Source organism: Bacillus rossius, chromosome 12 (genome assembly GCF_032445375.1).
Source record: "Bacillus rossius redtenbacheri isolate Brsri chromosome 12, Brsri_v3, whole genome shotgun sequence".
Lineage (NCBI taxonomy): Eukaryota > Metazoa > Arthropoda > Insecta > Phasmatodea > Bacillidae > Bacillus > Bacillus rossius.
Window position 1 is genome coordinate 13,960,128 of NC_086339.1, and position 15,518 is coordinate 13,975,645.

Sequence of the window (15,518 nt, forward strand, 5' to 3'; positions counted from 1 at the left end):
CGCGGCGCCATTACCCGCGGCGCGGAATGAAACACGCTCCGCCTCCCACCAGCTCGGACACAGCTTTTGGTCGCAAGTTAAGACCCGTAAATTCCTTCCCCCCCCCCCCTCCCTCCCTTGTTTCCTCGGCCGGGGGATGTTTCCAGTGGCCATTCCGAAAGTGTGCGTGGTAGCGTTATGAATGCGTATTATCAGTTTCCATGGTTGTCACGACTGTGCGCAGGTTTTTTTTCTACCCAAGGTAGCTAAACTTAGTTGCGTATATTTTGCTAAAATATAGTTTTAAAAAAAATAAGAAAACCAGTCAGTAATTTTCATTAAATTACAATAAAAAGTTGGTGATTGTTTTAGTAAATTAAGAACTAATAATGTTCAAGCAAAAAAAATTGTTTATTAATATGTTAAGTAAAGCAAACCATTTTTTTTGGACCTATTACAAACGCTTCCCAGACTAGAGTGCCACTGGCCTGGATGGTGACTTCATTATGTTTATCAACCTACAGAATAAAAAAAAAATACATGATTAACCCTTCAAGTCACACTTTGTCAATTCTTAAGATGTACATAATTTTAATTTTATTTTTGCTGTAACTTCCAATTTTTTTATTTCTTTTTGTGGTAATCTAACGCTACAATTATACTTTTATAATATAATTAATAAAATTTAATTCGAATTCATATATTTCGAAGCCATGGAAAATGAGGTCCGCTATGGGATGTTGGTACAGCTTGACCCACGCATCCAATGTCTGATGAACTCCACGTATCACGGTGGTATCAGTGGGCGGATGGCCTGGAAGGGTTCAGAGAAGCTGTAAGCAGCTCTGCACGGAAAGAGCCGTAGAGACTGCTAGCTTCCAGCCGGGTGGAGAGGTAACGCCGCTAAGTAGGCAGATTTGTCGAACAATGCGCGGAGAGCGGGGGTCCCAGGCTGGTAATTGTGATTGTGACGGCGGGTGTAATTAAGGAGCAGAGAGTGCCGGCGTGGCGGAGATAGGCTCCCGGGGCAAACCTTTTAAACCACGGCCCACCGTCTCTCCGGCTGTCCGGGTGCGTTTGCCGTCATTCTAACTTTCTGAATTGGAAACTTCTTTAGCCGCGTTGAGAGATTTTTTGGTAGGGGCAAAACTTACGGGTTCGCGTCACCGACATGCTAGTGACTGGCGAATCGCAGCGGCCTGTGTACATGTATACGCATATATACACTAATACATTGTATATACTCGACTGTATCACGTGCGTTTTTGACTCTTTTTTGGATGGGTAAAATCTTGTGAGTTCGCGTCACCGACATGCTGTAGTAGCAGTGAGTGAAGTTAATTTGACCAAGTGAATACATGGCCTAGGTCTGACATCACTGGTAAGTCATAGCTAGGCAATGAATTTTTACATACCACTGACATCTGTTGTGACTAAAAAAATGATGTAAGTATAAATTATATCATGCTGACATCGTACTGATATAATACCAAAATAATTTTCTTACGTACATTTGACATAGAAATGATGTCATATTAATCATTTAAAAACAAAGTTTTAAGTTTTCTATTCTGTTGACAGTCCCCATGACTGGCTATTTTTAAATAACCAGTTTTCGTTGTCTCAACTGCTTATGGTCAGCGCTAAAGTTTCCTGGTACACGCCGCATTGGGTCTGTTCGAAGTTTTCAGAAGATTAGAAAGAAATGACTTTTTCATCCCACCTAAGTAACTGATTTCAAGTCCCAACGAATTCGACCAGGATCTTTGTGTGGTTAATGTGTTGCCTTTTTTTTTTCATGGGTTTTTATTTTGACTGCTCCATTTTACCTCTTTATTTACTCGTGCACTGTACAATTTTTCGATACATTAAAATTAATATTTAGCGATTTTAATTTTTTTTGTCGTAGGATTTAGAAATAAAGACGTCCAATTTGTAATTTTACACCAATTTTGTAACTATTTACAAAAATAAAGTATTTCTAGAAGTAGTTAGATATTACACATTTTTTTAGTTTGTGTGAATTTACTACACACATGTGAAATGTGATAAATTTGCACATGAATTGCATATGTTAATTTATGTACCACTGAGTATAAATACGCCAAAAGCTAGGGCAATATGACCAAACCATTACACTTTTGCTTTCTTGACAGTATCTTACTTAAACACGGTTTTTAAAAAAAAAGAACTTATGTAGGTATACAAATACAATAACATCAGGGGACACTCTGCTGTAAAATAAATTATGTTTAAAATTTCCACAATTTGGTTTACGGTGTTCCTAATTTTGTTCAACTTTGCCCGAACGAAAAGTATGTTTCTCGTGTTTCGGCAGTCGGCTTCATTGGACGTCAGTTGCTTACCATCGTCATTGATTCCTCCCCCTCCAGTTTCATGTCTCGGCATGTTGTACCGAGCTGTAGAGGCTCGGCGCTAAAGGCGAGGCTTGCTGGTGCAGCGAGTCCAGATTCGCCTCTACGCACGAGACTCCGAAAATCGGCGCGTTGTTTATTCGCTTTGTTGCGGGGAAATCGTTGCGGTGGAAAGCGGTGGCGTTTAAACTATATTCCTACGATTTTTTTTTGCGAGGCTGAAAATGTAACGTTTATATTTGAGACAGTTACTATATTTCCAATTAAATAACTGATGTCAAACCAGTCATTTTGTTGAGTTAAATATAACTTCGTTGTGGATTATTGTGATGTATTACTTAAATATCTACAAGTAGGGACCAGAAAATTTCGCTGGTTCAGTGACCACAAGGGTAGATTCTAAAACCTGTGCATGCTGTTACGTCGCTGCCTTGACCTTGGCGTGTCGTAACAATACTCCGGCGAATGTCACCTGCTCATTGGCTGCTGACTTGTGAAACGTCTCGACTAGGTAATATGCGATTCAGCACTTATTTGGTTGAGGCTTCGTCATCGGACAAGAAGCTTACAGATTATATAGAAAAAAATTATTTTTCTGTACTTTTAGAAAAGATACCATCGGTAAACAATTGCCAAGAAATAGTTTGTAATATAAGAAATATATTGTTATTTTGTACAACACAGAGCTATGGTTATTTTTGAATATTTGAAATACGAATTTGGAGATAATACTGAGTACTTATTACGAAAATTCGTGAATAATTTTATATTTTAATTGATGTTTCATTCAATCATGATTTTAAACCTAGGAAAAGTTGATTGAATATTTTATAATTGGAGTTTTTTTTTTAAATTGTGCTTATTATTGTGTGCAGTTATTACTGAAAAGCTATTCAGGGAACGTTTTACAAATAACTTTTAACTTTGGAGGTACTGGGACAACACAAAGCATAAATGCCAGATTAAGATTCGAATCCAGAATTACTGCGAAAGCTATTTTACAGTGATACAATTGTTTTCATGTAAATGTAGAAATCTACAAATATCTGTACTTTTAGACGAATATTTCTATTCCATTTACTAAAAAAAATTAACAGTGTAGCTGTGAGCCAATTGCGGAAGCAGCACAATGGTACAAAGTGAATCCTCTAACTTTTAAAAGTCTCTGCTTATGAGCACATATAATAGTGCACGCGTCTGCTTATCAAAGAATTGGAAGTGTTTTTGAAATAAAAAGATGCTTTTAAATTCTATCCTGAACCGTTAAGTGCTGTGTCGCGCCGGGCGCATCTGCCAAGGGGAATTTGGCGGCGACGGGTGGGAAAGTCGCCATGTGTGCCGCTAACTGTAACATTGCGACTCTCTTCTCACGGAGGCAGCTCGCCGGCTGCGCCTTTCTCCCCGTTAGTAGTTTCAGCGAGTGTGTTCTGGCGCAGTTTCCGCGAGAGCTTGGTCAAGTAGATGCGGGGTGTCGCAGAACTCTGCAAGGCCCGGATTTCAGCTGTACCGACAGTTCCTTTTAAAGTAATGAGTAATGTAGTGTCAGAGTGAAATCAAGAAGGCGTAGCAATCTCTAGTGCACTTCTTTTCTGACATTTTTAGTTTGACAACTGAGTCTTCTTATCTTCCGTTTTTTTTATATATAGAGAAAAAGATATGTAGTTGACTTGCTGTTATTTTCTAATTCTGTTTTCGCGTGTTTTTTTTTCTTTTAAATTCCGGAAGTGCGAGGTCTGGACCCCAGGTCTTCAACCCCCCCCCCCCCCCCCCAATTACGGCCCTGCTAGGCGGGTCCCTTAATATGTTATTTTTTTACTGTTTTAGATCAGCAAGTCGTGCGTATGTAAGCCGTCGTAGCAGTGGGAGAAACCAGGCGTGGACAGCCCTAGCAGCTCTTACACGGGAGGAGTTTGTTTGTTGGGGAGGGGAGACCCTGTGGCGAGGTGTTGTCGTGCCGAGAGGAGAGTGTCGCAAGCCCCGGGCGGACGACACAAACACTCCCATTGCCGCGTGCGTCACGGGTCGCGGCCGGGAAGCGGCTGAAGGTCGCTGGGAGCCGGCGCGATTGTGTTCTGCCTCGATGTCGTACTCGCAGGATACAGCGACATTGTCGTCCTCGTCTAGTGTAGTCCCTCCTCCTCTCTCCCCCCCCCCCCTCGGCAATATTATTTTCTGCCAACGGCCCTAACCACTTAACACCGATATAAGGATGAGTGGGCTGAGATTTGATCTCATAGAATTTTGGGTAGATAATGCACTAAGCTGTGAAATTTTGGAATATTTTATCACGAAGTTCGTTCTTATTCAGTTGACTTATTCAGTTGACATAAAACTAAAACCTAATCTATTTCAGTTTTCACTTGTTTTCGTTCAACTTTTCAAGCAAAAACACAGATCGAACTAACACTCTATTAATAATGTTCTGCCAAGCCTAGGCTAGGTCTTAATTAAATTGTTTTTGTGTAGTTTCAAGCGGGGATTCTTCCCCCCCCCCCCCGTGCAAGTGGAGTTCAGAGTTCAGGATAGCGCGAAGGCATGTGGAAATTGCGTGGGTTTTGGAAAGGGGGAGGGAATGAGTCGGATGGCGAGGCCGTGATTGGTCGCGACGCGTCCAATAACCGGGCGGCTTATCTCTCCGTCAAGCCGGCGATATGGCGCCCCTGCATCCACTGCTCTGGGGATTTAGGCATAGCCCCGCCAGCACCCCTCCCCCTGTCACTAGGTCCGTTCGCGTTGGGCCGGCCTCATATTCACAAGGTATGTGCTCAGTGTGAACTCAGGACCTGGGGGTGGGGGAACTGCACAGGCGGAATATAGCCACTAAAAATTCTCCGGTGCTAAACATTTTGGTCTGACATGGGATAGGACTTGTTTTTTTTTTTTTGCTGCTTTGTTGAGGTCAACACTTGTGAACTGGTGCGAAAATCATGACAGTTGTCGCCCGCGTGAATTAATGAGATGTTTCCTTGATTACTCGCAGACTGGAGCCTGTTAGTAAATATGTGGTCGCAACAAGATATAGGTCTGGGAGATACGATTTATTAACTTGACATGCCAAAAATTGGGATAAGTAGTTCCAGATTTGAATTAGGCTACACCTGAAATATAGAAGAATTCAAGACGGCCTAATTCCCTATAAGACGCAGATCTGTAGGATTCGCAAGTTTAGGGGGTTCGCGGAAATTGCGACCCAAGGATTTCGCGCGAGAGGGTAACCAACAGAAGTCATCTCGCCAGGCAGTCTAGACCTATATGCGCGTATGTCCGATCTTCTCTCACATGACTTACTTGGCAAACTTTAACTTACGACCGATGCTCTAAAACACCATTACTCCGGACGTGTTAACCAAATTGTGGGAACAATTTGACTTTATAGGTTGTATGTGCCGTGTAACTAAAGGCGTACATATTCTACATTTGTAAGAAAAACTAGGTTTATTTACCTTCAATTTGAGGTATGATTTGTTGTAAATAGTCTAAATTAAACTGTTATATACCATTGAAACTGGAACGTTCTTTTATGGACATTCTGTATAGTAAACAATACAGATTCACACTGGAAGTTTGTAATTGTAATAAAAATAGCGATGGAAAACCGGCAAAGTCTTTGACAGTTTTACAGCTACTTGGCTCTACCTTTTTTTGCACTTTTATTCTCTGTCTTTCTCCTGTTTTTTTTTTTTTTTTTTTTTCGTTGCGTTCTGATGTCATTGACTTGACCCACCCTACAGGCTGTAAAGAAGTTTCACTTTCAAAACTGCCAAAATGTAGTATGGACTTTGTGGTGTCTGGTAACGGGCTCGTGGATAAGTTTTGTCTAGGTCCTGGAAGAGTTTGTAGGACATTTGGCAAGCGTAGGAGCTACGCATGCGCACAGGCCTGCCTACATTACTCCCAGCTGCCAGGCGCAATTAACGGTCGCCTGACATCTCCATGGTTGGCGTGGGCGGTCGTGGGACTTTTTTTTTTTGCATCCCAACAGTCGTGCGACTTGGCAACGCCGCACTGCGTCAGGGCACGCGGAAGTTCTGCCGTCAGGGGTCGGTCGATGTTGCCAAGTGTTACAACCGTCCGTACGCGGTTGACATTTGTTTGGTTTTTCTCCAGTGTTTTTGACATTGCTCAGACAATATCAGTAGGAAACCATATATTATGAAAACTTTTTTTTTTTTTAGTTTTAGATTACGTAAATCATATAAATTATGTCCTGGCTCTTTATAAGAAACTATAGCTGTTCCGTGTTTATATAGGGATGTAACCGGGACAAGAATATAACTTTTAGTTACGCCGTAATGTAACATTACAAATTTTATGTTTATTAAGTTTTACTATGTATCATATGTGTGCAACATTCGTTTCCATAGTTATGTTTATTTTTTAATTCGATTATCCCACTTTTGTACTTATTGATCTATCCACCTACCATAAATAATAAAATCCTTGTCTATAACACATTAAAATTTTTGCCCTGGTTTTTTTCTTCTTAGCCGGGCGATGCGTAAAACTTAACTTCTACTGTGTCATTTCTGAAGTATTTCTTCATGAAGATCTGGAATTGGGCAAAAAAGCAAGTATCTAACTGAGACTTGAGCAGCTTTGAGAGTTGACCGACCCCATGCGGGTCGTTCTGCGCGCATCTACTTCTGTTACCGGAAGTTGTAAACTAACAATAAAACCAGCAGTTCTGCAGCCGTGACTTACTGCTCTAATTAGTTCAATTAAGTTGATTATGTTCTGGCTAGACTCCTGAAAGTCACCTCCCCCCCTTCCCGCTTTTTTCCGTGTTGCTGCCTCGTCTCATGTTTCTTGTCCACTTGAGTGTTTCCTTGTATTTCGATACACGGCCTCAGGGAAAGCTGCCATGCATGCTAATAACATGTTCCAGCTATGATCTAATTGGTTCGCTGTTAATTGGGTACCCTTGAAATACCCGCTTAATTTCTTCCTTTTTATATCCTTTAGTCACGTACTAAAACTAACACATTAGCCATTTCTGAAAAAAATTACGTGAAGTGTGTGTGTGTGTGTGTGTGTGTGTGTGTGTGTGTGTGTGTATATATATATATATATATATATAGTGGTTGAACATGGCGTAAAGTATTGCGTATAGCTCTGGAGATTTCACAAATTAACCTTGTTGGCTAGTATTATTTCGCTTCGAAGTCACCCTATTATCAGTTGTTTCCTTACGACACCAAAAACTATTAATTATTGAAATTTTAGTTGATTTAAATAAAACTCTGGAACAAATTTTATGCAGTGCCTGTGTAACACAAAATCTTTTAAAAATCAAATATAGAGGGTATTGATCCTGCATGATTGTGTGTTACTGAAAATTTTTCTAAAAATCTGAATCCGAACTAGTAAAATATACTGTTAAAATATGTCTACTGGTCAGGAAATTCCCGAAAAAGTCCCGAAATAAACAGTAACTGCGCTTGAAGTCACGAAAATTTAATTTCCAACGGCCTTTTGCTAACTGGCAACTGTTCACTTAAAACTTGTGGCAATTATCTCTGAAAAAAATGTTTAGATTTCTGGCATAAACTGCAAATAGTATATATATTTCGGATTGTGATTAGTTGCGAATATTGTGTACAAACAATGGCCCTTTTTAAAGTTTCAATATAAGTTTATAAAAAAAAGTCTAGAAATCGGTTCACTAAGAATTAGTAGACACCGTGCTGTTGGAATTTGTTAAGTACAGGTTATCGAGAATGATTGCCAGGGTTATAAACTGTTGTTGTAGAATAAGTATTTACGAGGGGTGTTTTTTTTTTTTTTTTAAGTAAGAACCGTTTTGCGTGCATGCGGGTTGTGTACCTACGTCAGTTGGCCAGCCACAGACGACATTACGTAAACATTCGACCGTGTTCAACGTTTGTTTGTGAATATTTAAAGTGCCTTCGTCGATTGGGAATCCCGCCGACTGTGAAATACGCGCTGTGGTGTCGTTTTCTTAGCGCTAAAGGCGTGAAAGTGACTGAAATTCATAATCAGACCAGTGAAGCGTATGGAGAAAACATAATGAAGAATGGACTGCTACGGAAATGGGTTAGAGCTTTTAAAGATTGCTGCACGAATGTTCACTATGATGAACGAAGTGGGCGACCTTCGTGGATCTGAAAGTTGACGAAAAAGTGAAAGAGAACAGATGTTTCACGATTTCGTAGTTATCTGATGAGTTACTTCAAGTCTCAATGGTCGTTAAATCTATGAGATTGGGATTCAAAAGCTTGTTGTACAAGACAATAGGTGCCTTAATTGTGTAGGAAAGTAGATTAAGGTACAGGTTTTCAAGTAAAAATAAATTTGCTAAGAAACGTCTACTTTTTTTTATTTCATAATGGTACTTAACTTAGAAAAATACGCCTTGTAATTTATATACACGTGTGGGATCTTAAAATATTCACAAAGATTAAAGTTTTAGACTTAGCGTAATGCACATACATAGATATGGGCGCCTTTTTAGCTCTGCGACGTCTAGACGTTATTCAGTCTTCTGCCATGTATTTTGGTTCAGACTTAGCGTAATGCACATACATAGATATGGGCGCCTTTTTAGCTCTGCGACGTCTAGACGTTATTCAGTCTTCTGCCATGTATTTTGGTTCATGTCAACATTTACAGTTTGCACGTGATGCAGCTACCCTATCTTTATGGTGCTGGGATATTCTTTATCTTCTCAGCGCACGCAATCATTCTCGATAACCCTATATTAAACGATATCTTCGAAAAATGTATGAGTTTGTCATGTCACAAGTTTTGCGTGAAAGTTTGGCGGAACCTATGGGATCACACCGCGGGCTCTTCACCAATCGGCACATAAAGAAAAATAATTGGTTGTCTGTAAAGTCGGTTTACGGACGATAGTTTAACGTGGCAACGTCATAACAAAACATTGATGAAATGATTGCATACTTTTATGAATATAATTGAATCATTTTTATTGAATTATCACTATTTTGTATGGATACAAAGGAGTGAAATGAAATCTACAATTTAATTGATAAATTTATTGTTATTTGCACTCATTAATTCAAATATGTTTATTACATTAACGAAGAGATTATTTTAACTATAACTTTTATACATGTTTGCTATTTAACTTCTTCCAATCTGTGTTATTCTGTTAAGGATAGGACGATGATAGGAAAAGTAGGAAACGAATGGGAGTGTTTCAAGTTTGAAGTGCTTTGAAAAAGTGAAATCGATGGTTGTTCCAATCGAGTGGAAGAGAGATAGATGCGGCGCAAGCGTATGAGCGTAACGGGACACAGCGTAACGGTACAATGTGCGTAACGGGACACTTTCGTGCGTGAAGCCGGCGTTCATCGATTTATTAGACGTCACGTCAGAAACCACTTGCTGGAGGTTGGGCTCGTTTCTCCGACCGCGATGACGCAGACGCTCATGGTTTCTCGCTCTGTGCTCGGAATCGCGAAGCGTGTTGACTCTTGCAGATACGCGCCAGTCTCGCTGTTTACCGGAAGATTTAGAGAGTGCTCGCTGTACGACCTGGTATCAACCCGCCCACGTTAAGTGGAGCAATGGAAAAGCTGGTTTTTCTGCATTTGCATTTCCTTACTTACTGGATACAAGATGGCGTCCCTCTTTTTTCCATCGCTTCGCCTTGGAAGTCCTTTGTTGAACACGTGAGATCCCGCTTGCTGCTTATTGTTTTGTCTTGCGGAATTTATAAAGGGTATATGTGGGATAACACAAGAAAATTTCTCAAATCTAATAATTACATATTCAGCAAGATACGCATTATTATTTTTTAGAAGATTTACATAGTTTCAAAATGTAAAATTTTATTTATGTTTGTATAAACATATAAAGTCAAGAGTGTGTATTGTCGCACGTATAGACACGGATGTTGGATTTTCTCGTGGCTGTGGCACTACTTCGAATAGAAACTTTGCACTTGCGTATTGTCTGTGTCGTATAACTTGTATCAAATTATAAAATTCTCATTAGTATACCAATTCCAATGGTCGAGTTGTCATTCTGCCACTGTGGTTCTGTCATCAGACATCGTGAGATTCTTTACAAATGGCACCTGGGAACCGTCAAATTTGAGACGGTTACATGGCGCAAGACTCCATACCTCGGGGTTGGTAGCTGGACACGACCAGGTGATAGAGGTGTGAAAAGGGGGGAGGGAGGGGGGCTCTTGGGTGCGTCCCCGGCCGCGGCCTTCGACGTCACGGGGCCTTGTCGTGGTGGCAGAGGAGGTGGGGGAAAGCAAAGCTCTCTCCCTCCACACGACCGTAGCCCCACGCCGGCGGCAGGCAGTGCTTTCTTCGTCTTGGCTGGCGGCGCTGCGGTCTTGTGGTGGCTTCGTCGCAGTCGTCCCGAGTGTTTCGAGAGACCCCCCGCTGTTTCGACGACGTCTTCGACCGATAGTGACACCGGTGTTTTGTTTTCCGCTTCCATACCTTCTTCAATATCGACGTCGTCGTCCGGAGATGGTGACCGACTGTTAAATCGCGGGTTTGGGTTCTTCGGGGAGGTGGCCGCTGCTTCGGCCGGCTCCTTCTGGGGTCCGCGGGAGTCCTCGGATGTGCGCGTGATGGTCCCGGACATCCCGAGCAGCGCGCTGGCCGCGCTCAGGGGCATACTGGTGTCGTCGCTGTCGAGGGAGAACCTCCCCCTGGGGGACCCCGCCGCGCCCTCCGTCCCGCCCCGGCGACACCGCGCGCGCAAGGTCACCTTCCTGGACGCCGAGGGTGAGTTCCCTTCACACTCGGGCCATTCCTTCTGCGTCACTTGTTTACATGCCCACTGTCAGTGATGCCAACTCCTACAGGACCAACTTCAAATCCCCCTAGATTTAGATAAAAAAAAAAAAACTCTAAAGTTTTTATTGTACACCCTGTTTGAGAGCTAAAATTATTTTCGCCACTTGTGTTGCTGTTCTTTCTTCACTTTGTTTTCAAGATATACACTTTAAATTCACGCCCTCAAAAATTTTCTTAAATAATGTACCCGTTAAAAAATCCCCCTAAATAAATTTACTCCCTGAAAAAACAGCATTGCAGCTTTGTTCCCCCCAAATTTGGGGGGAAAACCCCAAGTTGGCATGCCTGCCCACTGTGCAGTCTATAGTCTCCTCGACCTCTCGACCTAGCCGTCCGCTCGCCAGTAACATGCCGCGATTGTAAATGGCGAGAATCTATTTCCCGGTCCTTGGAACCCGTGTTGGACACTGGCAACAGTGTCAGGCATGTAAAAGAACCATATTTTCTCCTAACCAGGACTACGACCTAACGGGGTCAGTTGCCTGGGGGGAGTTTTGGCGTATTCTTGAGGTGTGGACCTAATAACATGTGCAGTCTATATACCGGTATTATTCACGGGAGCAGTTTAAAGAATTTAAATTCATACCTCGCTTATTTACTCAACGATTTTCTGCCAAAAAATATGTAAATATTTGATCTATCGTAGAGCTTAGTGTTGTGTGCCACTAGAAAGAACGTCAAACGGTGGTCAAGTGTATGATTGAAAGTGATTTTTTTTTGGCCCAAAAGTGGACATAGTGTCTTATGCCTCCGAGGTACAGATACGATATATTAATTAGAAACGCAGCGGAAGTTTTTAACCGCAGCGGAAGAAACGCAGTCCTTCCCGTTTTGGTTTCGCCTCCTTTAGCGGTATTCGATTTTTGCAGGATGTTATTTGAAACCAACCCGATATTTCAATTTCTAAATAGTCAGCTAGTTCATTTGTTAATAACTCAAGGTAAAATGTTACTTTTTTACGTTTTTTACGGCCTGTGGTCTAACCTCAAACTTAAGAGACTGAATCAGCATTAGGTTTTAGAGCTGTCAGTTTTTCATACACGTTATTGCTTGCATTTCCTTTAATATTTTTTTTTCAACGACGAAAGTTTACTCGAAACAAAGTACAGAAGACAACGTAAGTTGTGTAGGACTTTTGTGTTGTACTTGATTAATTTTCCCGCGGGAACTGTTAGTTTATAGAATTGAATTCTTTAATTTTTAAAGCTGTCAATGCCAAAGTTGATAAGTACATTTTTCGTGTCAGTGCGGTGTGGCCTCTATAAGCCCCAAAACTTCTGGCGTAGGCCGCATTCTCTTTTATACTCACAGCGCCTAGCACACTGGGCATTTGAAAACATAAGGAGAACACGCCATAAAGGGAAATATTATAACCAAAAGACGCCATGTTTGTTTCAACTGTTTTAACGCCGTAAACATTTTTTTCACTGTTTAAAATTGAAAAATTGATTACATTAAAATATTTTCAGAGACTATACAGTAGTGTCTATTAACGGTAGTAATACAGCTGTCATTTCAGAAAATGAATTCAATACTAAACGGCAGTGACTTCATAGAAAAATTATTTTTAGTAACCACTCAGCGTCTGGCGTTCCACTTAATTATATATAGTGTATATACACACGCGCACACACGCACGCGCACACATACACACACACACACGTAGTATGTTTTAAAGAGAAAAAAGTTTGAAAATATTAAACGATAGGAGATTGTTTTGGCCAAAAAAAATAGTTGCAACCAAGATGGTGTCTTTTGGTTCTTCTATTCCCTAACACCATCAGTCTGAAAATAATTGAACGCTCATCAGGGATTTCAGCTGCTGATAGCAGAAAAAGGAACGCTATCTTTAGAAAGCTGTGTCACTGCTGTGTCAGTTCTTCGTATTGTTGAGCTGGTCAGAGACTAGGTCGCTTTGGTTTGTATGTATCTTATTAGAATCAGAGAAATCTAAGAACAAGAAAGAAAAGAAGATATGAAGAAGAAGAAAATGAAGCAGTGGAGGTGGAAAACCACAAAGTAAAAAGAAAAAAAGACGGTGTGATGTAATGACAATCTTTGCTAGGAAAGAATGCTTTGAAGGATCTCGTTGCTGATTTCTTTATCCTTGCGGCGGGAGATAAAGACACCCACGTGATCGTGACAATGTGTTTACGTCCCGTCGGGATATAAACTGGTCTGACGACGCCTCATTGTTTCCGATTGGAGATACAATTGTTCACTGGGTGAGCGAGGCAGTGGGTCAGAGGTCAGTAGGCCTTCGTTTCATCTCTGATTTTATGTTCTCTTAAAATAATATCCCCTCGTAGATTTTATAGTAACGAAATTTCAAACAAAAATTTTTAAACATATATTTTTTTGTAAACAATAGTTTATCGGCCTTTAAAAATCCATACTTAAAATTAATTTAAAAATGATATAGTTATTTTAATAATCAGTCATCCGTAGTTTGCGAAAAATAAACTGTCATATACTTTGAAACACTGTTGTATATTTTTACAATATTTCTCTCTCTGTTGGCTAATTCCGCGCTTGTTTGGATAAGTACTGAGGGTATGTTGCAGTTGTATTGTACATCATTTGAGGCACGAATATTTTGCGGATTCATTCGGTAGAGCAAGTAGACTTCAAACGACTTTGTATCTAAAGCAAGGTCGACCCTGAGGCAGTGACGCAAACACTTCAGTGTTGGCTAAGAGGAGTCGAGTATCTAAAGTCGAGCCTAGCATGGGGCGTTGAAGACCCTCGGAATGATGGTGGCTTTGGTTATGATTATAGTCTGCATATACGTCCTAGTAAATAAAAACTCTCTTCGAACCAGAGAAGAAAGAAGACACTATATAATGTTCTCACAATTATCATGGCACGATAATTTGTTCGCGGAATGCAGCGCTGTTTAAAAGTAACGGAGTTGTGCTCTAATCAAAGGGGATTTTCTTTCGGCACAGTCGTGTGTATAGTCTGTGTCTGGTAACGCGTCTTTGAAAATATTGTGGCTTTTTTTTTAACACTGTCAGCTGACAACTTCATTCCAAGTGTATGCGGTTGATACCAGATAGTACACCCGATTTTTTTTTTTTTTTTTTTTTTTTTATAATTCTGTAAGCGGGCGGGACGTGGGCTACGTTGTTCTGTCAGCGGTGTTTGTGAACAATCGCCATGCGACATTTGGGGAGATGGGTAGCGCCAGTGCTGCTTCTGAGAACTTGTCAGGGGGGTCGCGGACTGCACGTTCATCTGGAGACGCTCTCCGGGGACGCACCACAACGCCGAAATACACTAACGCCGAAAAATGTCATTGCAGGACTGCCACAAAAGTTAGGTTAGGTTAGACTAGACTAGGTTAGGTTAGACTAGGTTAGGATAGGCTAAGTTAGGATAGGCTAGATTAAGTTATGTTGGGTTATATTACGCTAGGTTAGGTAAGGTTAGGTTTGATTGTGGTATTTCGGCGTTAAGGTACATTTTAGAAACACACGCAAATTCATTCAGTTGTTATTTCGGCGTTGTGGTACACAGCAGTTTTCTAGCTGTCGGCGTTGTGGTCAATTTTGACATTCGGCGCTGTGGTCAATTTTGACATTCTGCGCTGTGGTCAATTTTGACATTCTGCGCTATGGTATTTCTGCGTTGTGGTAACGACCCACGCTCTCCCGGACAATTAGTGCCTCTCGGGTCGCAGAAAACAACTTGCGCAACTAACTCCCGTGCCGCCGGCCCGACCTGCCTCGAAAAACGTGGGCGGGGTCGTTGCCGAATTCGCCTCTCGACGCAGCACGGCGTGGGTTTCTCCTCCCCCCCCCCCCCTTCTCCCTATTGGTCCTCGTGCTGCTGGGCTGTGTAGTCGCGTCGGCCTGCGACCTTACTACGCGCCAACGTGTGTCCCCACGCTCTGTCAATCATTTCTGCTGAGGGGGCCTCTTCAGGTTGGGGAAACTCTTCAAGCTGAACACTGTAGTTCATGTAGGGTAGTTACCACAACGCCGAAATACCACAACGCCGATCGTACAATAACGCCGAATACCATAACGCCGAATGCCAAATTGACCGCAACGCCGACAGCTAGAAAACTGCTGTGTACCACAACGCCGAAATACAGTAATGCCGAAAAATGTTGCTGCGGGGAGGGGGGAGGGGGGGCACAGGAGTAAAATGAAAAACAACAGAATGAATTTGTGTGCTAACCATACCTAACCCAACCTTTGTGGCAGTCCTGCAATGACATTTTTCGGGGTTAATGTATTTCGGCGTTGTGGTAATTCGGCGTTGTGGTACACAGCAGTTTTCTAGCTGTCGGCGTTGTAGTCAATTTGGCAGTCGGCGTTATTGTACGTTCGGCGTTGTGGTATTTCGGCGTTGT

The 15,518-nt window shown here is 41.7% G+C and overlaps 1 protein-coding gene across 10 annotated transcripts in view; it reads left to right on the forward strand.

The window, feature by feature from the left end:
* Positions 1-15,518, forward strand: part of LOC134537572 (ensconsin-like) — a 166,642-nt gene that overhangs the window by 60,311 nt on the left and 90,813 nt on the right. For 3 of the 10 annotated variants that reach the window (XM_063378148.1, XM_063378151.1, XM_063378155.1), the window contains exon 1: positions 10,631-11,086. The exons of the other annotated variants lie outside the window; for them this stretch is intronic. In XM_063378148.1, the coding sequence (XP_063234218.1) occupies positions 10,930-11,086 (157 nt within the window). In that variant the 5' untranslated portion in view covers positions 10,631-10,929. Of the gene's footprint in view, positions 1-10,630; positions 11,087-15,518 lie in introns of those variants that run through there. 10 annotated transcript variants of the gene reach the window in all.